Source organism: Schistocerca piceifrons, chromosome 1 (assembly GCF_021461385.2).
Source record: "Schistocerca piceifrons isolate TAMUIC-IGC-003096 chromosome 1, iqSchPice1.1, whole genome shotgun sequence".
NCBI classification, from domain to species: Eukaryota; Metazoa; Arthropoda; class Insecta; order Orthoptera; family Acrididae; genus Schistocerca; species Schistocerca piceifrons.
The window spans coordinates 153,153,423-153,178,356 of NC_060138.1; the positions used below are offsets into that span (position 1 = coordinate 153,153,423).

A 24,934-nucleotide genomic window follows, 5' to 3' on the forward strand; every position below is an offset into this window, starting at 1 on the left:
GAAAGGAGAAAAGTGTACAGGACTGGAATCATTTATATCTGCCATGTTTTTAAATGTTGAGACGTATTCTGATTTTACTCTTTTAATGTGATGTCAGTAATTCTCATAACTCTTCATCATAAGTATAAACAGAAATTCCTATAATACAGTGATTGTTGCAGTAAAGAATCAAAATAATATTTTTTCATACAGGATTCAGAAGAAAAGCCGAGTCTTGCCAGCAAAGTCCCAAGCACTACTTTGCGAGTTCATCAGTTACATTCTCATATGCTCTTATATTGTGCTGTTTATGACTCAAATCGGACATTATATGCACTGAGTACATTGAGGAACATACTATTGACCAACTCCAGGATGTTTCTGTGTGCAACTGCGACAACAGGGCTAGCAAATGTTGCACGTGGATCTGGACTGATGATGTTGTTAGCAAGACACCGTAAATCTGTATTTGGAAGAAATTTTCATGGAGAAATACCGTCTGGTGGTGGGGAATTTGGTGCTGCATATAGAAGCAGCATGTATTTGGAAGTTCTGCTGCTGGTTTGCCTTTATTTTGCAAGAAGCTACTATCCCAATTTAGGAGAAATGCGACTGACACAGGAGGAGATATCTGGAAATCGCAAGGTATTTTTCTGTACATTATTTCACCTTATCTGTCTAGTATAACTCCTCATGCTAATTTGATTGTTGTCTGTAGGTCCAGCTAGCAAGTACTGAACTGCTTACGATCATCTGCTATGAATTGATTTTGATTGTAAGAGACAGTGGCAGAGGTTTTGCTAGCTACATAGCAGATTTGATGGCCCGATGTAAAGTTCAGAAAATTGCGTTACACTGTATATTGTCGAGCGTGCACAGCATGAAAGTCCATGACGTCAGTAAAGAAGACAGCCCTCTTAAGGTTTGTTAAAAAATTGTTAGATGTTATTTTTATTTGATGGGACAGTTCTGATCTTGCTTTTCCACATTTGTTTCATTTTATTGCTAAGCAATCCACAAACATTCAGATGGCAGACTTGATGGGCTATTAGAAAATAAGTTTTCTTTGCAATTTGTGGTGCATAAAAACTGACATTGTCAGTTGTTCTTACATTGTTCTACAGTTACGGAACATTCATGATATAATGATTCTCATGTATGACTGTTTTTGAACACTTAACTGAAAGTTCGTTAGTTCTCATGTAGTAATAGTACACAGGAGAAAATATTAAGTGAGTAAACATTTCTAAAACGGTAAAGCAGTAAGCTGTGGAAATAAAAAGCCAGTCACCTGAACATACTAAATTCAAAAGGGTTAATCATCAAGGAAACCATTCTATAAGTTCATGAGGCATTGAGACTTTCTATGTTAGCAGTGAAAATATAGGACAGCTCAAATTTAATCAAACTGTGGGGCTCTCTGTGACCAGCAAATACGTCATAGTCCTTCAGTATGATGCATACATACAGTTACAACACAATGCAGGCACACTTGTTAGTTACATTCACAGAGGAAGAGACATTGCTTGTAAATGGCAAGAGCTATTTACTTAAATGCTAGTGAAGGAGCAGATTGTCCATGAGTCAAATTTGGGAATTAATTTGTAAAATAATCAAAGAAGTAGATGTCATTGTTATTGTATGATGGAGCTCTGCATGATAGTTTATTATGTGCAAGCCTTTTCATATCTGTATAGCTACTGCAACCTACAACAATTTGAATTTGCTAATTGTATTCAAGCCTTGGTTTGCCTCTTCAAAGTTTCTTTCAATCACACTTCTTTCCAATACCAAATTTATAATTAGTGGTGCCTCATGATGTGTCCTATCAATTGATCACTTATTTAAATCAAGTTGTGCCATAACCTCTTTTCTCCCCAATTTGATATAGTGCATCCTCATTAGTTGATATACCAGTCTAATCTTCAGCATTCTTCTATAGCACCACATTTCAAAAGTTTCTAGATTCTTCATGTCTGAATTGCTTACCATACACATTTCACTTCCAAACAATGCTACATTGCATACAAATACTTCCAGAAAATACCTATTAACGCTTAAATTTATATTCAACATTAACAAATTTCTAACAGTGGAAAGTTGCAGATTGGCACAATAGAAAGATTTTAGCTTTCGACAAAAAGGCCTTCTTCTGAAGTAGAAAAACATGCACACATTCACAACTCCACAAACATGTGACAACTGTCTCCGGCTGCAGTGGCATGAGTCCAGACAGAGCAACCAGGGACGGTGGTCATGTGTGTGAGAGTTGTGCTTGTATTAACAAATTTCTCTGTTATCTCTTGATATTTACAGTCTGCATTTTATACCCTCCTTTCTTTGGTCATTGTCAGCCATTTTGCTGCCCAAATAGCAAAAATCATTCACTACTTTTAGTGTATCATTTCTTAATCTAATTTGCTCAGCCTCACATGTGGTTTTAATTAAATTGCATTTTTTCAAGACACTATCCATTCAATTCAACTGCTCTTCCAAGTCCTTTATCATATCTGAGAGAATTACAATGTCATTGCCAAACCTCAAAGTTTTTACATCTCCTCCCTGACGTTTAATTCCCTTTCCAAAGCTTACCTTGGTTTCACTTATTGCTTGCTCAGTGTACAGATTGAATAACACTGAGGAGAGGCTACAACCCTGTCTCACGCGTTCAGTCTGGTGGTTTTTGTACGAGTTGTTCAAATTTTAGATAACTTTTTGCCCCAATTTTTACCCCTGTTGCTTTCAGAATTTCAAAGCTTTGCATATATGTTCACATGCTATAAACATAGATTTGCCTTTCTGAAGTCTTATCTTCTAACATACACTGTATAGTCAGTATTGCCTCATATGTTCCTACGTTTCTTCAGAACTCACACTGATTTTCCCTGATAGCAGCTCTTCCAGTTTTTCCATTCTTCTGTAAATAAGCTACATTTTGATACATTGCCTTGGGGGGGGGGGGGGGAAATAAAATAATAATAATAATAATAAAAATGAAGCACCCAGAACACATGGTCGGATGTTATTGTAACCTTTTACACGTACACTATATGATCAAAAGTATCCGGACACCCCCAAAAACATAAGTTTTTTGTATTAGGTGCATTGTGCTGTGGCCTCAGTAGTCATTAAACATCGTGAGGGAGAAGAATGGGGCTCTCTGCAGAACTCACAGACTTCGAACGTGGTCAAGTGATTGGCTGTCACTTACATGTACCCCTAAACAACCCTATGTCCACTGTTTCCAATGTGATAATGAAGTGGAAACGTGAAGGGACGCGTACAGCACAAAAGTGTACAGGCCGACCTTATCTGTTGACCGACAGAGACCACTGACAGTTGAAGAGGGTCGTAATGTATAATAGCCAGCATCTATCCAGACCATCACACAGGAATTCCAAACTGCATCAGGATTCAGTAAAAGTTCTATGACAATTAGGCAGGAGGTGAGAAAACTTGGATTTCGTGGTTGAGCAGCTGCTCATAGCCACACATCACGTCGGTAAATGCCAAACGACCCCTCACTTTGTCCAAGGAGTGTAAACATTGGACAATTCAACCATAGAAAAACATTGTCTGGAGTGACGAATCATGGTAAACATTGTGGCGGTCTGATGATGGCAGGGTATGGGTATGGCGAATGCCCGGTGATCGTCATCTGCCAGTGTGTTTAGTGCCAACAGTAAAATTCAGAGGCGGTGGTGTTATTGTGTGCTTGTATTTTGTCATGGAGGGGGCTTGTACCCCTTGTTGTTTTGCATAGCACAATCACAGCACAGGCCTACATTGATGTTTTTAACACCTTCTTGCTTCCCACTGTTGAAGAGCAATTCGGGGATGGCGATTGCATCTTTCAACGTGATTGAGCACTTGTTCATAATGCACAGCCTGTGGCGGAGTGGTTACATGACAATAACATCCCTGTAATGGACTGGTCTGCACAAGAGTCCTGACCTGAATCCTATAGAACACTTTTGGGATGTTTTGGAACACCGACTTCGTGCCAGGCCTCGCCGATCGATATCGATACCTCTCCTTGGTGTAGCGTTTCGCAAAGAATGGGCTGCCATTCCCCAAGAAACCTTCCAGCACCTGATTGAATGTATACCTGCGAGAGTGGAAGCTGTCATCAAGGCTAAGGGTGGACCAACACCATATTGAGTTCCAGCATTACCGATGGAGGACGACACGAACTTGTAAGTCATTTTCATCCAGGTCTCTGGATACTTTTGTTCACATAGTGTTCAAATCATTGAGTGAATATATAAATCATAATAGTTGCAGATCTCTGTGACAGGTAGAATGACCATTAGTGTTGTTTATTTTTAGTGTTGTTACCAGGCCTGGAAGGGTATATAAGTAGTGTGATTGCTATGGAGGACACAGAGATGTCACATACTCATGTGTGACAGCATTAAATGCTTGACAAGAGTTTGAAAGGGCCTTCTTGTAGTCTCCATTTGGCTGAGAGGTCAAACAATATCATATCCAGGTTTGTGGGCCATTTGGATGTGACAGTGGCACTATAGTAGAAATATGTGAGGACCAGGGATATGTTTTGTCAAGGTCCTAGTTGATCACATTTAATTACAACAAGGGAGGCTCACTGAATTGTGCACCAAAGCACATTGTAGCCCTTCACATCTACATCTGCCATCTGAGAATAAGTAATGGAATGCCTGCAACATTCTGTTATCATCACACACAATTGGTCAGAGACTATCAGCAGTCAGACTGAGGAATTACTGTGTAGTGCATAGGCTCCTTTTAACCCCCCACTACAAATGGCTTTGTTTAGAGTGTGCTGTGACTGGGAAGTATGGACTGCTAATTGAATGGTTTCATTATTGTGTCCAATGATAAATTGCAGTTACGCACTACTCCAGATGACCATTGGTGGTGAGAATGGCGGAAACCCTGGAGAGAGAGGTCCCATTCTTCGAATGTTTTGGAAAGGTACAGTGGTGTTATTGCTGACCTCATGGTGTAGGAGAGTCATTGACTATGGCTTCAGGTCATGGCTGGTAGTGACTGAGGGAACTCTGATGGCACAGCGATAAGTCGCAGGTGTCCTATGTCCTCATGTGTTGCCTTACACATGACAGTATTGTGGTGCCATTTTTAAACAGGATAAGTCTCATTCACAATTGAAACACAAATCTATGAACTGTTTGCTTGATGTTGAAGTGCTTCGTATCATGTAGCCCCAAAGGCCCCTGGAGTTGTTACCGATGTGTGAGACCAGCTCAGATGGCAGCTCAGTCTCATTTCAGGGTATCAAGGACCAATTACAACAATTGTGGGGCAGCTTGTTCCTGGAGGGGATACAATGGCTTTGACACCTTTCACAACTGAAACATTGCATGCATCTAGGCTAGAGGGAGTGCAGCCTCATACTGCTAAGTGAGCTCATACAGGAAAGTTCTTTGTAAGTTTTGTAATCACTGAAATAATATTGCATACCCTCTCAATCCATGAAGCTTCATTTCATTTTCTTCTCACCTGCGAGGTTCTTCACTTTTTTGTCATTTGTCATAAATGAGGAAGCACCCAAAGCTTGAAAGTGAAGGTTATGCTGTTTATATTGTGTGAGTATTAATGCATGATTATTTAATTTGTTTGCTGAAATCCTTCTTGGAGATGGGGCAGCTATTAACAGCTAGTGGTTTTTTGACTGTGTCACACAGGCAGTATTGCTCAAACCTACATTCCAAATGACCTCAAAGAAAAACACCACACCCCAATTACACCTTTCTCTCGTATCCCTTGACAAATGAAAACCTGCAGGTAATGGAGACAAAGGGTCAGGAATTTGATTTTGCAGAAATAATGTGCAAGTGAGTCCACTATGCAACCTCTGACTTTTCGTGAAGGATTGCTTAGGGCTCAGTTAGTGATAAATACAATCATATGACTACCTCCCTGTAGATATTGGAATATTGAGACTGGCCAAACCCCACGCAAGACTTTTTTGATTGGTTTCGTGGTAGACTTAGTAATGTGTATTATCATTCTTCTTAATAATGTTAGTGGAAGAAAAATTCATAACCTTTATTATTGGGAAAAATAAATGTATCTTTCATGCTTACTTCATTGTCTGCATCATGAGTGATATTTGTAGATTCATTACCTATGGAATGAACAGTAACTTAATATTCACCTCATAACTCCTGAACGTAAAACAACTAGTTATCTCTCTTATTATTTTGACAGAAACTTAAAATCCCGAATATACATGGGCAACTTAAGAAAAGATCCTTAAAAAAAAAAAAAAAAAAAAAAAAATGTTTAGCAGCTAGAGAGCATCTGGTACTACATTTGTAGCCTGGCTGTCGTGTTTTGGTTTAGGTGGTTGCCACTAGATATCATCTTTACTGTGTGCAGCTTTGGATACTCAACAACAAAACACATACTTAAAAAAAGGAGACGGAAAGTGATGACATTTTGTCAGTCGAATGACAAGTGCTCACCACTGGTATGAGATAAATACATCCACTGTATACCAGCAAGCTCCTCCAAGATTTATGTTCACAGGAAACCATTGTGAAATGTGTGGTTAGGCTTCATAGCTACACAGAAACTGAAAAATGACTTCAAGTATCAGGATATTTTAGTCAAAGTCCAGTGCATGAGTATACTCAGGATTTTATTACTGGTGATTTTCAAAATTTGTAACTCATTACTTTGAACTTTAAAAGCTGTCTTTATATGTCTATATGTAATGTAATTCGTTATAGGATGTGTTTTGTAAATAACAAAAGATATTTTTTGAACATAATATTGGAGGGAAAAATATTAAGTAAAGGGGTTAAATTACTCTGACTATCAAGTCCTTCACCAATGTTTGCGAACTTCATTAAGGCTCTTCTGATGCTCAGATACCCTTGTTTATCGAAAACTCTCTCTCTCTCTCTCTCTCTCTCTCTCTCTCTCTCTCTCTCTCACACACACACACACACACACACACACACACACACACACACACACACACACACTTCCTGCAGAATTTTAAATATTTCATGCATTCTGCTACTGTGAAACTGGTGCCATTGTTTCCTAATGGTGAATGGAGAACTTAGAATGTGGATGCAGAAGATAACCAAAGGCCGCTATATTGCAGAGTCAGGTGGCACAAGGTACTGCTACCAGGAAGCACACACAAGTTACCACCGACTTCCCAAATGACCTGTGATGCAGGACATACCAGATATTAAGCTGATGATGACAGATTTTTATTTCATTTAAGTTATATTAGAGTGATAATATTCTGTCTCTGAATTTTAATTATGACTAGACAGTGGCAAAATTAATGCTTCAGTAGACAAGTTGTCCAGCAGTAGATACTTAATGCTACCCATGCAAAAACAGGGTAGGTTGCCAGTAACTTTATAAATGCAATGGTTTATTCATTTTTTTTTTTCATGAATAACTTAGAGCCATAATAGCACATCAACCAGCTGCTGTCTTCACTTGATTTTCTTATTCACTCTGGCCCATCAAAATCAGACCAACTTATCATTTCTGAGGCGTTATTGACTCTTAAAGGCCATCTCATGGAATCAGTTGTACCAGCTGTCCCCTCACCAAGGAGGATATATCCTCATCAATTGGTGGTGACACCAGTGAGAATAAGGTCAGTACCATAGCCTCAGAAAAGTTGTTGCTAAGAAACGTGGCCCACAACAAGCACCAGGAATCCATGCACACAATGTACAGCACTAAATCTGCTCAAATTTCTGGAATGGTAAGCTGTATACCCACAACATTTAACTTGTGGAATGCATGGTTTGCACACTGGACATTAAAACTTAATGTTTTAATGTTGGTTAATGTCAATTAAAACTCTAAACTAAATCTAGTACCAGGAACTAATTTTTCAATACCAATTTCAGAAAACTATTAATTTTCAACCTTTAATATTCTCTGTAGCACTTCAGTGCTTTTCTTTCCTTTTCATTCTGCCTGAATGTTATCTATTTTTTGCTGAATGCAGCTGTTTTTTGTCAACCTAGGAATTTATAGAATGGTGTTGCTGCTTTCATCTTCTACAAGTTCTCTGAGAAAATAATGTGCCACTGCCTAGCACATTATTTTGGAAAGGAACACTCATCTTTCCCATTTCAACATTTCTTATCTCTCTGCAGTCACTTATTTTTTCACATTCCTAACTCCACTTTTTTACATTGACTTTAACTGAAACTTCACTTTCCACACTGTGATGCCCCAGGACACTGAACTGTAAAAGACACTCTCTTTCCTCTTCTATTGCAGCATTTTTCACTATTCCTTCTCTTCAGCAATTTTGTTCTTTTCAGCACTTGCACTATGATAATTTCAATTTGAAATGATTTGTCCTGTTTGCTCTTGACCCTTAAATACTTATTGTCGGTGATCTCATTTTGCTTAATGTATGAGGTGCATGAGAAAAGTAATGAGACTATGAACACTGCGAGTGTTCTGGCAACACTGTGTTTTTCTACTTGTGTAGACCTGTGTGTTCATCCCTTCCACATGCTCAGTCAGAGTTTCAGCTCTGTACAGCAATCATGTGATTTTTGAAAGCACCATCAGTGAGGTTGTGTATTGTTGTGTGTTACATGAATGGAACAACAGAATTTAGAGCAACATTATACCATCAAGTTTTGTGTTAAACTTAGAATCCATAAGTGTGACCTTTTGTTGCTACAGGCCTATGGGGAACATCCCTTAACAAGAGCACAAGTTTTTTCCTGGCATAAATCTTTTTTGGAAGACAGAGAACACGTTGAAGATTAATCTCTCTCAAAGAGACCTTCAATCCATGAAAACGACAAACGCATGCTTGCTGTCGTGAGATTGTCCCTCCAGAGCAAACTGTCAACAGTGTTTTACAAAGATGTCTTTGAAAGGCTCACGAAAAGGATGAATCGAATGAGACCAGACATTGCAGATAAGTGGATGCTGCATCATGACAATGCCCCATGTCACACAGCCTCTTCCATCACATAATTTTTGACCTCAGAAGGCATTTCTGTTGTTCCAAGGCCCCCATATTCACCTGATCTGAGTCCTTGTGACTTTTTTTTTCCTGAAATTGAAAAATGTTTTAAAAGGATGTCACTTTGGGACTCTGGAGAACATTCAAAAGCACATGACTGACATGTTATAGGCCCTACCAGTTGAAGCCTTTTAGCGCTGCTAACCAAGAGTGGGAACACGAACTCCGCCAGTGTGTAGCTGCCAAAGGGAACTACTTTGAAGGCAACAATATTGTTGTTTGAAAAAAATAAACACTTCAATAGATAAAAATTTACTATCATAGCTTTTCTCAAACATCTCATAGATGAAGGATCTCAAATTACATTGGATTTTTGAATGATAGTTTGTAATTCAGTATTAAAAACTGGTGATATTTAACCAATTTGCTCTTTAAAATTATTTCTCTTGTGGTAAAGTTGTCAAAAATATAAAAGTTGGTTTGAATACCACATGGTTCTATTGGAAGCTATGGTCTATTGCATTCCTACACCCATTGAATTGACTTATTTAGCCAGTTATGGGGGGATTCATAGTTTAATGTGATCATACTGATAATCTCCAAAATACTTAGAACAATTCATTAATGACAATAGTAACTGTAGTTTTTCCAAGATGTCTCATTGCATGGTTGTCTCTGAGGCCTTGGCCCATAAATTTCTTCCATGTAGCAGTCAGCAGTGCATTTTGATCAATTAGCTGTGTGACATGATTGCTGTGCCACAAATATCTAACCACCACATAGATCTGGAAATCATGTTCAGTGAAATGTTCGTATAGTTTTCATCTGCAAGTCTCATGCTCTTATATAATACAGCACTAGTGTCATTTACACATCAAAGTAAAGCACATGCAACATTATGCTGGTTTTGTATCCAGTCTGTCATAAGTTAATGATGAAAACAGATACCTTAAGCATGTAAATTAAAAGGTCTTGCATAATTCATAATTTTTCCAGCAGATGATGTTTTTCTTGTTTGAAATATATATAAATATGAAAAAGCATTTTTACCAAGTCGAGTGTATGCCTGCTCTAGCTTTTCTGTAATATAGGGTGATCAGTCATTAGCTGTAGTGTCTGTGGAGTGAGTGACAAGAGGTCCACAGTAAATAGAGTATGGTTTGTCACATAATTTATTTCTAACATACAATATGTAAATACGTAAAAAGAAAAGTAAATTACACATATTAAGCAAGGAGATGCTGGAACTGCCTCCTTTCATTGTTCAAACATTTCTAACAACTGGTTGGGAAAATTTCAATTGTTTACTTTCTCTTTTAATGCAGCCCAGAGATAAAAATCACAGAGGGTTAAACTGGGGGAACAAGGGGGCCATATGTTTTGAGCAGTAACTCTGTCTTGAAACACATTATGAATTTCCTGTAATGAGGAAGGCCCTCTCAGTTGGTCAAAAAAGAAAGAGAGAGAGAGAGAGACCACAAATGTTTTCCACATGCCTCTCAGTATTAACTTTTACTGAAAAAATAGAGCCTGTTATTCTCTCACAGCTAATAGTGCACAACACTCCTTCTTTTGGATCATGCAGGGGGTCTTCATGTATTATGTTTGGCTTTTGAGAACTCCAGTAACAGCTTTTTTCCTCCATGTACCCAGTTAGGTGGAGCATGACCCATCCAAAAAGAAAGTTGCATTAGGGTCAATTTCTCTGTCATGTACTCTATTCAAAATCCATTCACAAAACTGCAATCTTTTTGTAAGGCCACCTGGCTCCCCATTAGCAGCACTACTGGCTGGCTGCTGGTGGGTGGGAATCCCTGCCAGATGGCTGTGTTGAGGATTGATCAACCTGTATAAACTAAGGTTATATAATATACTTTAAATGATTTGATGGTAATATCATGTAACTAGTGAGGAGGCACTGAATAGAATTGGGGAGAAAAGAAATTTGGGTCACAACCAGAAGAAGGAATCAGTTAGTAGGACACATTCTGAGACATCAGGGGATCACTAGTTTAGTATTGGAGGGAAGTGTGGTGGTAAAAATCATAGGGAGAGACAAAGAGATGAATATAGTAAACAGATTCAGAAGAATATAGGTTGCAATAGTTACTCGGAGATCAAGAGGCTTGTACAGGATAGAGTACCAAGGAGAGCTGCATCAAACCAGTCTGGACCGAAGACCACAACAACATGATTTGAAGCCATGGGATGTTCTTTCTGCAGTAGTTCGTTATTCAAATCCTTTTTCTCATGTTGGCATTGCAAATATGAAATTACTCGTTCCCAGAAGAATATTGTAATTGGTTTTATGTGAAGTAACTTGCTATTGTCATCAATGTAAAGCTTGTTGTCTAAATTGTAAGTCAGTGCTGTAAACATTATCATGTGTGTACCTGGGGAATAGATACATTTCTACTACATTAATCTTCCTTTTCCGTATTGCTACAGAAAGACCTGGTTATAATTATTTGTCGATATGAAATACTTTCCGACTTAAGCTATCATTACAACTGCCTTTATAGATTCCAGTTCCATCTCTTCTACATCATTGTCTGCAGCATTTCTCAGATTTTCTGTACAGGATTAGATTGTCAGTCTTCATAAGTGTCCCATGCTGCCGATTACTCTCTCTTGTCCTGAATCACAGTTAGTTGCACATTGAGATACCATTTTCTTGCTATGCTTCAATTTCTGTGAGTGAAACACTATCAGTTTCCCCTCAAAAAGTTGCATTTCACCATTATTCACTCTGTGTAATCTCCTAGTATTGTATGGGTCATACCCCTGTGGGAGATTGAGGTGGAAGACCTGTTTGATACACATGCCCACCACATACTCCTCCTATCATATCACGGGCTTGGCTTATCCTATCTTATCAGAGGCAGATCTGCTTGTGAAAGTAGTCAAGTGGTATACCACTTCTGCTGTAATTTCTGTGCAGCATTTTATGTGGACATGTCCATCAACTATCTGTCAACACAAATGAATGGCCACAGTCAACTGTGGCCAAGAACAGAGTTCATAACCCAAAGGCAGATCACACTGCTGAACACAACGAATTCAGTTTCAGTGGCTGCTTCAACAATATGTACCATCTGGATCCATCCCCTCAACACCAGCTCCTCTGGTGCTTTGAAATGCCACACCTGAATAATGCAGTTATGAGAGAGTTGCTTGTGAAAGATAAGGACATACGTCCAGTGTTAGTCTGCCTTATTACTTTCATCTGTTAGAATGGTTCTATTATAATTTTCCTGCATCAATTTTTATACTGTAAGGAGATCTTTGACATTTGATAACTTCAATGTAGGACTATGATTTATTGTGTGGAAGTCCCTGCATGAGGCCCCTCTTCAAAACTGAAGCAGTTTACATTTCATACATTGCTTAGATTGTTGAAGATAATTTTATATATAAAACCAATCACACAGGAGTGCTGTGCCATTTATGACACATATTAAATTGTATTCGCTGCTGTATCTGTGTGAGCTGAGAGAGAGACTGGTTACCTACTTCGCAAATGACAGATTGTCACACCTGGACCTGCAGTGTGGTAAAGCGCTGAATGTAGGCTAGTGCTTCACTCACTTGAGTGACGACAGATTCGAAGAACTGCCATATCAAAATTGCCACCAAGAAGCACAGTGTGCAGTAATAACATTTATGTTTGACTTATTAAAAGCCAATCTAGCAGTGCTGAATTCTTTATCCATGCTGACACGTTATAATTGCAATAATTTATTAAAAATAAACTTATAAAGATAACAAATGAAATAGATTACTAGATATTGGCAGAGATGGCTGTGCTATCACAAAAGTGTGCTCTGTTTGGGAGAGAAGGAAACAGTCAGTTACAATATAGTACTAATCTTGTATCAGTCATCAATATGTTTCACTTATAATGAAGTGAACTAGCTACTTTCATTTAAGTGAAAATGATATAAATGATGACCTTGCCTTGAGAAACACTAATTTGGTTTCAAAAGACTCTGACTTAAAGATAATAAAGTTATGTTTAATATTTGTAGTGCTCGAGATAGTATGATTGAGCTTGTAATCATTAACTGATTTATGAATTACGACCTGCTCTCACGTAGAACTGATTGTGTTGTAGTAGCAACCCATGAAGCTGCAGTAATTTCACTGTTAAAAAATGCCTCTCTTTGAAGCCAAAGAGAAGAATGAAAATTGAGACAACGATACTGCTTTAGAAGATATGAACAATCAGCGAAACACTGCAGACTAATTGGATTTACCCTTCCAGGTTATCCAATGTATCTGTCCACGTGCATCTTGTGGTCACAGTGACGTATTGTTGGAGGAAAATTCCGTATGTCAGTCTTTTTCGGTAGAGGAGACTAGGAATGGGGAACCATTACAGTCCAACTTATGAAATACTTCCCTATCACTTGATTAAAAGTTTAGGATAAATCAAGTGCCTCAGAGGGCAATACTCCCCTGTTAGAAAATTTTGTTAAATATCTGACATTTGCATGCGGTGCACTGCCAATCATGCCTTCTGAGCTCACCTCTCAAATCAAGTCAGACCTTCAACTTGCCAAAAGAAGAGCAAATGAATGATGGCAAGGGAGTAAATATTTTCATCTGTGGAGTAGCTTTTTGAAAATTCAGACTGTGATCAGCAAAAAAGCTGGTGCAGCATCTATTCAGTCTGTACGTAGCGTTTTTAATTTAAAACAAAAGATCATGACTGATCGAAGTTTCATGTGACTCCTTTCCATTTGTTAATGTAATCATACATTTACATTGCTCTTTCTGTTCTTCAAAAGTAGTGATGCAGCATGGAGTGGCTTTGGGTAGCAGATACTTTTTGCATGTTGCAATTCTATAATTCTTTAATTTCTCCTGCTTCAAGTGTCAATATTATTTGTGTATCAGAGTAACCTAATTATCTGAAGATGCTGGACACTGTCCATCATGAGGACATAAAATTTTTGATTAAGTTTTATAGGGTGAGCTCAATCCAAAAGCAGTATGCAGGAGCTGAGCTGCTTCTGTCTGTTAGAAGGCAGCTAATGGTGTGACAAGTACATAGGTTGGTCGGCACCTTGGTTGCCAGTGCTGGCTAGAAATGTTTGGCCATGTGTTAAGCTCATGTTCCTCGCATCCAGTTGAGTAAGAAAACAAACTGCAATAAGAGAAAAATGATTTCAGTAATACAGTCATGACACCATAGGTTTTAAGGAAGACTCCATCGTCATTGTTAATTATAGTACAAGTGCTTTTAAACTTGATAGTTTGCAAGAAACCTTGCACTACAGATCACATTTGTGAGCAAGCATTTTTATTTATCTTATATAAGCATCATAATTTTATTGCCATTTATACTGATGGTTCCAAACAGGAAGACATTGTTTCATGTTCAATTATGATTCCTGGTTGCACTTGTGGCATTCACCTTCCAGTATTTTACTATCTTTGGTGAAGAGTGATGTGTGATCTCATGTTGCTAGAGTAAATGAATGTTGTTTTAAAAAATTAACATGCATTTTGCTTTGATTTGCTGACTGCTCCACAGACTATCTGGAAATGGTTCATTGCAGAGAAAATGATCCTTTCATGAAAAATATGTCATGAGCAAAAAAATCGCTCTTCTTCTGGGTACCAGGGAATGTGGGAGTCCCAAGGCAATAAGGAAGCTGTCATATTGTCAAAGGAACCATGTATATGTCACACTTTGGTAAACTGTCTAATGTCTTTACATTCATCAATGACAACCAGTAATGTTAACAAGATTTAGGAGAAGACAATGTTATGGGAAACATCGCTATCTCCTCTGCACACTAGGCCCACAAATTTGCAAAGCCTGTTGGGTATCAAGCTCAGTGCAGTACATTTTAATTCATTGTTCTTCAACATGCAAACAAGTAGCACATTTAGCTGATGAGTTGCTTGTCCTCTCTCTCGGATGACATAACTCGTACAATCCCTGTTTTACTGTAGTAACAGTTGCTGACTACTGCGCTGACTGACTAATGATTGCCTCCTCTGACTGTTTATAATGACTGACACTCTAAGTTGTAGTTGTTGAAGCTAGATCCAAGCTGTGTGTTGTATACTCCCTCTACCATTACTGCTAAGTAAATTAAGTACTGTCTTTTACAACACTCAAACACAGGTACAGGTCTATTAAATTCTAAATTATGCGTGTCAGTTATGTTGCAGCAGTTCTTCCATAAATTGTATACTCCTCTTGATTTTTCTCCAGCTACATAAAATAAAAAGTAACGAGATGAACAAAAGAAACTCATAATGCTTTCACAACCAAGTTTTTTCAGCTCAACCAATTATGCTTTTTGTTACAAGATATGGGTGTAATGGCAATATTATATTTTGTGTGGGGCCAGGACTCCTTCCTAAAGTCATAAAAAATAGTTCTTGTAATATACAGAGGAGGTGACTTATTTTCTGTGATCTTGTCATATACAATTATTATTTTCAAACAATGGAAAATTCAGAATGGAATAATGAGAATATTATGAAAAGGATGGAGTGCTACTCGCCATATGGAGGAGATGTTTAGTTGCAGACAGACATGGCAGTCTTTTTGTCGTGCCTTTCTGCAACTTAATGTCCCCTCTGTATAGTGAGTGGCAGTCTGGTGTTTTCATATAATTGTTATTTTATTCTTTTTCTGTTGTTCATGTGAAATTACACCAGTCAATATACAGGGTGTTTCCGTAAGAGTGTGCAAAAATGTAACAGCACATAGAGAAGGCTCCATTGAATGATTTGAGGTAGGGAACCTGGTGTTAGATAAGCCAGATATGGAAGTAAACTTGTCTACCACTTTGTCTTGCATTACTGTTTTCCAGCTTATTTACAACTAACATGTACAAGTTTACACATACTATGCTGTTTATTTACTTGTACATTCTTTATTTCTTGTAAGGAAACAAGGAGGACAAGCCTAATTACTAGGAAGTCATGATGAGGGTTTTGTTTACTTCACTTGTCAATAAGGTGGCTCTGTTGTATTGTATTTACATCATCCCATGACAGAATGTGCTTTGAGTCAACAACAGGCCCATTCATTACTCAGTGTTATTCAGAGACATACAGTACAATACAGTGGCGCAGTACCGGTACAGTTTCACAGAACTCACTGACATGTGTATTGTTTACGTGTAAGTACATTGCAACGCTCTCACTGCTGAAAGGCTGTAGAGGGAATGATTTCCTAATGGGCATCATCCATCACTATGAGTGTTTATTTCTCTTGATTGATGAATGTGGGAGAATGGTTCATTGGAAAGAGGAAATGAGGGCTCTGGCAACATGAGGACCACTTGCACACCCAATTTTGAAGAGGAGGTGCTGGAACGTGTTGCAGCTAATCCTACTACAAGTACTCATCATATTGCATGTGAAATGGGTGCTGCACATACTGGTGTGTGACAAGTACTCCACAACAACAATTACACCCTTATCACCCACAACGAGTCCATGCAGTGCTTGTGACTGACTGTACCAAGAGACATGTTGTATCAATGGTTGCTCCGACAATGGATTGATCGACCAGATTTCCTCCAAATGATGCTGTTTACAGTCGAGGCCTCATTTTGAACAGGAAGCACACCATCAAGTGTGATTATCTAGGTCAGTATTGTAGGGAACAATCTCATTGGGCCATATCTTCTACGTGGCTGTCTGAATGGGCACCTGTACTTAAGATTTGTGCAAAGAGTTCTACCTGAATTGTTGGAGAACGTAATCTTGACTGTTGGTGAGAGGATGTGGCTACAACAATCTGCTGCTCTGCCTCAGTTCAGTGTGGATGCCCACAACCATTTCAATACTGTATTTCCTGGTTGCTGGATTCGAAGGGGGGGTCCTATTCCATGGCCTGCGAGGTCATCTGACCTGAATCCCCTTGATTATTTCCTATGGAGATATCTAAATTCACTTGTGTCTGAGACCCCAGTGGATACAGAGATGGAATTATGTGCCAGAATTGTAGCTGTCTGCAATGTGATTCAAAAAACACCAGGGAGATTTGTCAGGGTGCATCAGAATCTGGTTTTCCCATGTCATGTTTGCGTTAAGATTGATGGCCATTACTTTCAGCACATTTTGTAAGATACAGTGCAAATGAGAAGTTCGTTGTGTCAGTGACTGTATTTGCACTTAACTGTGGCTAATGTAAATAGAAAGTATGCAGTAATATGATTTTGTTCCTATTATCTACTGAAGCTGACTTCTCTGACCCCAGGTTCCCTACTTCAACTTGTTCCGTGGAGCATCCTCTATGTCCTGTTAAATTTTTGCGTGCTCTTGTGGAAACACCCTCTATGATTTGTATGTGTTGGGGTGGAGGGCTGCGCCCCCATGTGCGGAGGTGTGTCCCCCTCCCAATCTGTATAAGTATATGCTGGATAGCTGTTGAGAATTGTTTTTGGTTGAGTAATAAATCTTAAATATTGCAGGTTAATGACAACCCTTTACAAAGAACACTAACAGAAGAAATTATGCATTTCAATGACCCTGATTCAGAATATGCGGAAAGTAGCAGCAGATGTAAATTTCGTTGTTCTGAACATTCAGAGGGATTTCAGGTGCAACTTTTGAGGTAAGTATTGCTGCTTCTGCTTTTGTTCATCAGTATTGGAAGTTGTTATAATATTATTAGTTCTAGCAGCTCAATTATGTTCTCAACTTTTGTTTTGATTCCAGACTACTTCTTGCTTTAGTAATGCTTGAACACCAAGTTAATGCTCAGAAGAGTGATAGTGAGTCTGCAACTGTTACAAACAGAGAAAGCACATCTTCTGTGAAGAGCACTTCATCTTCGAATCAGTTAAAATACCATCCAGGACTTGACATACCTCAACAGTCAATGTTCTTAGCTTCTGTTTTGACTGCATTAAGACAGGTGTGAATCACTGGCTTCCACTTTGAGATTCTTACATTCATTTCAGTTCCTCGACAGCTATTCTTTGAGATTATCTATCGTGTTCTCTTCTGCTGGTAATTTAGTTTAGGAATATTTTTTAATATAGTTATAAGTCAGTAAAATAAATGTTAAATTTCTTGTTGTTCTACAGCTTTTGTGTTGATTCTACATGGGTTCAGCCACATAGTTGAGTAATTTTACCTCTTCTTATGAGCATTGCCCTGTTGGTATTGTTTTGTCTTTCATATGTGTTTTTTCTTCATATTCTTAATATTACTGTTAGTTGATAAAACTATATTATATATTTTGGTTGGTTGATGATAGTCTCATTGTTGCAGAGACATATGCGCCATCTGCATCATCAGTGGACCAATCTCATAGCTTCTGCTCTCCCATTTATGGGGTCATCTCTGACTGAAGTAGTTATGAGTGTCATCAATCAATTATGCAGCAACATAGAAAACCTGTCTCAGCATTATGGCTCAGGAGACAATAGGTAACAGAAGTACTGTGTTTCATAACAGAATTACTGTACTTAGAGTGGCCTCTAGAACCATAATAGTCATTTAAATTTAAATGACTATTTATTCCCAAAAACTGAATAAAGACCTATTGTAACTAGACAGTTTAAACATTTTTGTAACACATTACGTAAATGAATTTCTTTTGCATTTCACTTTTTCTTCATATATTTAATGTTGTGCGTACTGATATGCTATACTTTAGATATCAGAGTATCAGCACTACAATATGAAACATTATTCTTTATGCACATATCTCGTTTCTGACCTTGCTAAAAAGTTCTGTTGTATTTTCATGTTTTTGAGCTAAATATTCATCAATAGAAAAAATGAAACTGCTGGTAGTAGACAACCTGGGGGATGAGTTACAGGAAATATGGGAACTTGCAAGGCAGTACTGCCCATATATTTTGAGAAGAGAGATTGAAGAAAGACAAACCTACATTTATAATGGTTGTAGATTTAGAAAAAAGCCTTTCACAACATTAACTGGAATATACTTTTTGCAATACTAGAGTTATTAGTGATAAAATACAAGGAGCCAAAGGTTATTTAAAACTTCAAGAGAGATGACACCACAGTTCCACGAGTTGAAGAATATGAAAACCATGCAGTAGTCAATAAGGGAGTGCAGTAGGTTTATGTCTTATCCCCTATGTTATTCAGTATAGCAAGCAAGCAATAAAGGATAAATTTGCAAGAGGAATTGAAGTTCAGGGAGCAGAAGTAAAAACTTTAAGATTTGCGAAAGACGTAATTTTGTCAGATTAGGAAAGGACTTGGAAAATCAGTTGAACTGTGTGAACAGTGTCTTCAAATAGGTTATAGGATGAAGATTAAAAAAATTAAACAAGAGTAACAAAATGTAGTTGCATTAAATTAGGTAATACCAAGAGAATTATAAATAAATAAAACAAGAGTAACAAAACGTAGTTGCATTAAATCTGGTAATATTGAGAGAATTAGGAAATGAGACTCCAAAAAAAGTAGATGAGTTTTGAAATTTGTAAAGCAAAGTAACTTATAATGGCAGGAATAAATAGGATATAACATGCTTACTGGCATTAACAAGAAAAGTTTTTCTGAAAAAGAATATGAACATTTATGAAATGGATAGATTGCTATTCACCTAAAGATGACATACTGAGTTGCAGACAGGCACAATGAAAACACTGTAACACACCGAGCTGTTGGCCAAAGCCGTCTTCAGAACAGAAGGGAAAACACAGACACAGTCACTCAAGCAGGCACACATGACCACATTCTCTGGCCCTTCAGACCATGCTGTGCAAGTCTCTTTGTTGTGCATGTCTGCAATTCAACATGTCATCTTTAATGTGAATAGCAATCCGTCCTTTTCATAATTGTTGATATTCCAACCTGGACTTACCATAGTTTTCTGAAGGAAAGAAATATATTAACATCCAATATAGATTTTAGTGTTAGGAAGTCTTTTCTGAAGGTGTTTGTCTGGGATGTAGCCTTGTATGGGTGTGAAATGTGGATGATAAATGCTTCAGATAAGAAGAGAATGAAAGGTTTTGAAAAGTGGTCCTACAGAAGAATGTTGAAAATTCAAATGGCTAATGGAGAAGTGCTGAATTGAAATGAGGGTAAAAATAAATTTATGGTACAATTTGGTGAAAAGAAGGGATCGCTTGACAAGATAAAGAAAACTTTCTGAGGTGTCAAAGACTAGCTAATTTGGTGATGGAGGTAAGTGTAGCAGTAAAAATTGCAGGGGAGACTTAATGCTTGATTACAGTAAAAGTAAACATGGAAGTCAATGTAGTTTCCAATAATTATGCAGAGATATAAAGACATGCACAAGATAGACTAAAGTGAACAGCTACATCAAACCAATGTTTTGACTGACTGAAGTTAACAATATCTTTTACACAAGCATTCTTTGTGTGCAATGTTGCGTAAGTAACATAGGTATTCAATTAAAACAAGGATGTGAATAAAGTTAATATATAGAGAATGTGTTAAATTGTGAATAGGTATATAAATTAGATGTTTAACATTTTAGCTCTGTGAAACAATGTCTGATATTTGTATTCTTTCATGGAAAGGAAGGAAGAGTTAACACACTAGTTACTCTTCCATTTCTGATTTTAATTGAACACTGAGAATATTTTGCGCTACACCACAAGTCACTGTGCTGCCCTCATCACAGAGCACATGCTTCACTTCTGTAATTCAATTTCTGAATTTGCATTCTTCATTGGAAGTGCTATCTCCCCCTCCTCCCCCCCCCCCCCCCCAAACACACACACACACACACACACACACACACACACACACACACACACACCTGAAAGTATCGTCTTTGATAGCTATCCCCCTCCATCTTTCCTTGGTTCCTCAAATAAAAGGAAATTATTGCCCTGGAAGCTTGAAATTTGTCTGTGAATGCTTTGCTTCTCTTGTCCTGTGATCAATAAATGCTACAAATAAGACATTGCACTTCATAGTTAATAATTTCCATTTTTACTGTGTTTTAACGCTCTTTCCTTTCCAGGGAGGATTTGTGTTGCCTACCTGCAGACTACGCAGTTACTCAACTGGAAGCACTGACACTGTTGTGCCACTACTGTTTGTTGGACAGCACACAGCAGCAATCGCACGCTTTCAGTCAGCAGATGCTTGGTGCAGTTACGTCTTTAAATGTTGGTCTGCCTGGTGCCAACCCAGGGCAGGTTTTCAGCAACCTTGTGCATGTATTCATGCCTGTCCCTGCACAGCAGGTAGTGTTCGCTGTTTTACTTGAGCAATTGTAACTTTAATAGCTCACTGAAAACATACAGATATATACTTAGTCTCATTTTAGACAGAAATTATAAAAGTTGCTTAGTTACAATGTGTAGGGTGGAGTATTGACTATGTAGGTACTATTGCGCAAAATGGCTCTGAGCACTATGGGACTTAACTGCTGTGGTCATGAGTCCCCTAGAACTTAGAACTACTTAAACATAACTAACCTAAGGACAGCACACACATTCATGCCCGAGGCAGGATTCGAACCTGCGACCATAGCGGTCGTGCGGTTCCAGACTGTAGCGCCTAGAACCGCTCGGCCACTCTGGCCGGCTACTATTGCGCAGTGTGTAATGAAGTTCCATACAAATCCAGAGTAACAGGAACTATGTCAGGATAAAAATCATTCTATACATATGACAAAGTTGCTTCTTTGGTGAATACACAACACAACTGCTTACAAATGTGGCTTTGTAACTTGCCAAAATGAAACAGTGGATAATTGTTGACAAAATAACAGTAGAATTAGGATAGTTTGGTACTCATCACATAGAGAAGGTGTCAAATGTGATTGCCCACAACTCATATGTGTTGAGTAGCAATTAATTCTATTATTTCTCCACTTATAACTTGTGGATTTACATCCAATACAGACTTCATTACTTTGGCAAACTGATATGAAGTTACAGAGAATGTGGCATGCTAGTGAGTGCCACATGGATAGTGTCTTCCTTAGTCCAAAGTTATATAGACATTCATCGTTCGTCCATCATTTGTATAATTAGCATGATGGGGATATTTAAGGTTATTATATACAAAATACAGTGCAGCAGTGGAACACACTTATTTAGGGCTGGAGGACAGAGCAGCAAGATGAAACAACTAAAGTACTGCCAGTGGCTGCCAGCTTGTCTCCGTTCTGCAGTACAGGTGTCAAGGAGCTGTTCCCTTTGAAGATGCCTGATTCGCGCCCACCCATCTGCATGATGAAGAAGGTATTGAGATTCATCAGACCGTGCAATGCTCTGCCACTGCGCCAATGTCCAGTGCCGATGGTTATGTGCCCATTTCAGTTGTAGGTGCCAATGTCATGGTGTTAACACTTGCACAAATATGAGTCGCTGGCTGTGGGGGTCTGCTGTTAAGAGTGTTCGGTGCACTCATGGTCAGACACACATGTACTCTGCCCAGCATTAAAGCTGATGTTAATTCTGCCACAATTTGCTGCCTGTCCCATTTTACCAGTCTGCCCACCCTATGATGTCCAACATCTGTAATGAGGGGTGGCTGCCCAACCCCATGATGTCTGGATGCGGTTTCACCTTGGTTTTGTCATGTGTTGAATACACTCACCACAGTGCTGCTCGAAAACCCACCAAGTCCTACAGTTTCCTAAATGCTTGTGCCAAGGCTCTGGACCATCAAAATCTGCCCTCAGTCAAACTCAGACAGATGGTGCACATTCCCCATCCTACACATGGACAGTACATTCACTGATACTACACGCACCGTGCATTTGTCTGACTAGCAGTCATTGCTTGCCAGGTGATGCTGCTATTGCGTGGATGCGTTTTTATCGATAGTAGGTCGGTGATCATCATGTTCTGGCTGATCAGTGTTGATAAAAGTGCTGTCTGACAATGTATGGAAGAAAAAAGTTGTTGTATCATGGTAACTGCTTTCACATGTTACATCAAAAAAATTAAGTGGGATGGCATCAGTAGTTAGGATCTGTTTTAAAATCAGTGTGCACTGTTTTACTCCAGAACCAACATGCTTGTGCCTAATGAATGTGTCCGATGTAACACAAACCTTTCTTTTTCCATTTCTTCTTTCTTTATTTTAATCATGCTTTATCCTCCCATGCCTAACAAAAAGAGACGATTATGACTTTACCATTACGGCTTTGCCACAATGAACAGCCATTCATTGTTTCTTGTTTTGATGATTGTTTCCTCTCTTCTTTAATGCAGGACAATACTCATGGGAAGGATAAACCTACAGTTGTGGATCCACATATTTCAGCCAGGCGCAAAGTTCTGAGCAACATGCCACGTATTTTTGCGAGTGTAGCAGCTCTGTGGCAAGCAATTATGACTGGACAAGACTGGTAACAAATCTGATTTTCCTGGTTCTTATTGTATGTAACAGTAAAATTACTGTATGAGGTAGACAACAGTGAAACAATGGCTTAACATAAAAATAGAATTAGTTTCATTACAATGTTCTGCAATTGGGTAAAATAGTTAAGAGAACTCTTTAAATGAATGAATAAACGTACTAAGAATGTTGCTGTCTAATTAAATCAAAGGTGAAATTCACTTGAGAAAACTATAAGATTACAGAGAGACAGAAAGGCTGGCCAATATTCATGCCGAGGAAGTGGAATCCCAGTTACTGCCAGTGGGCAGTAGAGTCCTGAATGGCTGAGTAAGCGAGCACAAAATGCGTGATAGGACGAGTACAGCCTAAGTGGATAGGCTGCCTGGACCATTTATTGTGAGCAAACGCAGAAGTCATGACCAAATCATAGGCAATATTTGACTCCAAAGATGCTAGATGTGTATTTGTATCAATGAAAATAATGTATTTATTACAGATAAAGTAGAATTGAATGGTTAAAAATCTACTCATCAAGCAGTGGCAGGAGCAAACACATACAATAGTTAAGGATTTGTGCACGTTTTTGGAGTCAGTGGATCCTTCTTCTGGCAGAATGGTGGAAGGGGAAAGAGGAGGGATGAAGAAAAAGGACTAATGAGATTTAGGAAAAGGGGAGAGCTATGAAAAAGTTGCCCACAACTCCTGGCCAGTGGAGACATTACTGTAACTCTTCCCATTTCCTAAACCTCACCAGTCCTTTTGCTTTATCCTTCTTCTTCAAAACTTCTGCCAGAAGAAGGAGCCATAGACTCCAAAAGCTTGCAAATTTCCTTATTTTTTTTGTGTATTTGCTCCTGCCACTGTTTGGTTATTAGATTTGTTATCTGCCCAATTATTTATAAGCATGTATTTACGTGTACATAACTACATCCAACATAGGTTCCTCATTCATGGTATGTGATTATGCAGCATGAGGGAACCAGTGCATTAAAAAGTAAGATTAAAATGCGAAGGTCTTAAAGTCTAAAAGTGGAATAAATTTCTGTTGGTTGCAGATGAAAACAGCTAATTTACTGGCAACATATTGTGCACAAAATGCTATACGTTATTCTGCTTCCAGTCGGGAAACAAAGTTGTAAGAAATCCCAGAGACACAGCTCCTTCAGGGATATCAGCAACAATAAAAAAAAATTATAACAACAATCAAGTGTGTTCCAAAGAGTACAAAAAGATATGAGACCTTGTAATACTGTTTCTGGTTACGATTTCAATGTAATAGACCAAGAATTAATAGAGGTAGGGCACATTATGAGGAAGCCAGCACTTCAGATATCATGTCACATCCCTTTACTGTAATCAGGCATGTCAAAGGACAGGCTGATGCAAGTTGAAACATCATAATGCCCTCTGTGTTAATGGAAGCTACTAATAAAGCATGTGCTGTGACAGTTAATAAATGGACTGATTCACACAATTGGGCATATGATTTGCTGCTTACAGCACATTACATAAACACAGATTGTCTCTTGTGAATAATGTTTTATTTCCAACTAAATTCCCAGGCCTTAAGAAAACAAGAGTAAACACCATGAAAGAAATAGAAAAGAGGATGGCTGGCTGGAACATTTCGTCAGATTTGCTACATAATTCTGTTAGAGTTCATACACACTCAGATTAAGG

The 24,934-nt window shown here is 38.4% G+C and overlaps 1 protein-coding gene across 1 annotated transcript in view; it reads left to right on the forward strand.

Annotated features, from left to right (window-relative positions):
• The window catches only part of LOC124803706 (protein dopey-1 homolog), a 370,000-nt gene that overhangs the window by 165,018 nt on the left and 180,048 nt on the right, over positions 1–24,934 (forward strand). Inside the window, exons 15-21 of the mRNA XM_047264693.1 lie at positions 193–624; positions 698–901; positions 17,404–17,546; positions 17,651–17,849; positions 18,209–18,366; positions 20,916–21,141; positions 23,125–23,261. Of these exons, the coding sequence (XP_047120649.1) occupies positions 193–624; positions 698–901; positions 17,404–17,546; positions 17,651–17,849; positions 18,209–18,366; positions 20,916–21,141; positions 23,125–23,261 (1,499 nt within the window). The remainder of the gene's footprint in view (positions 1–192; positions 625–697; positions 902–17,403; positions 17,547–17,650; positions 17,850–18,208; positions 18,367–20,915; positions 21,142–23,124; positions 23,262–24,934) is intronic.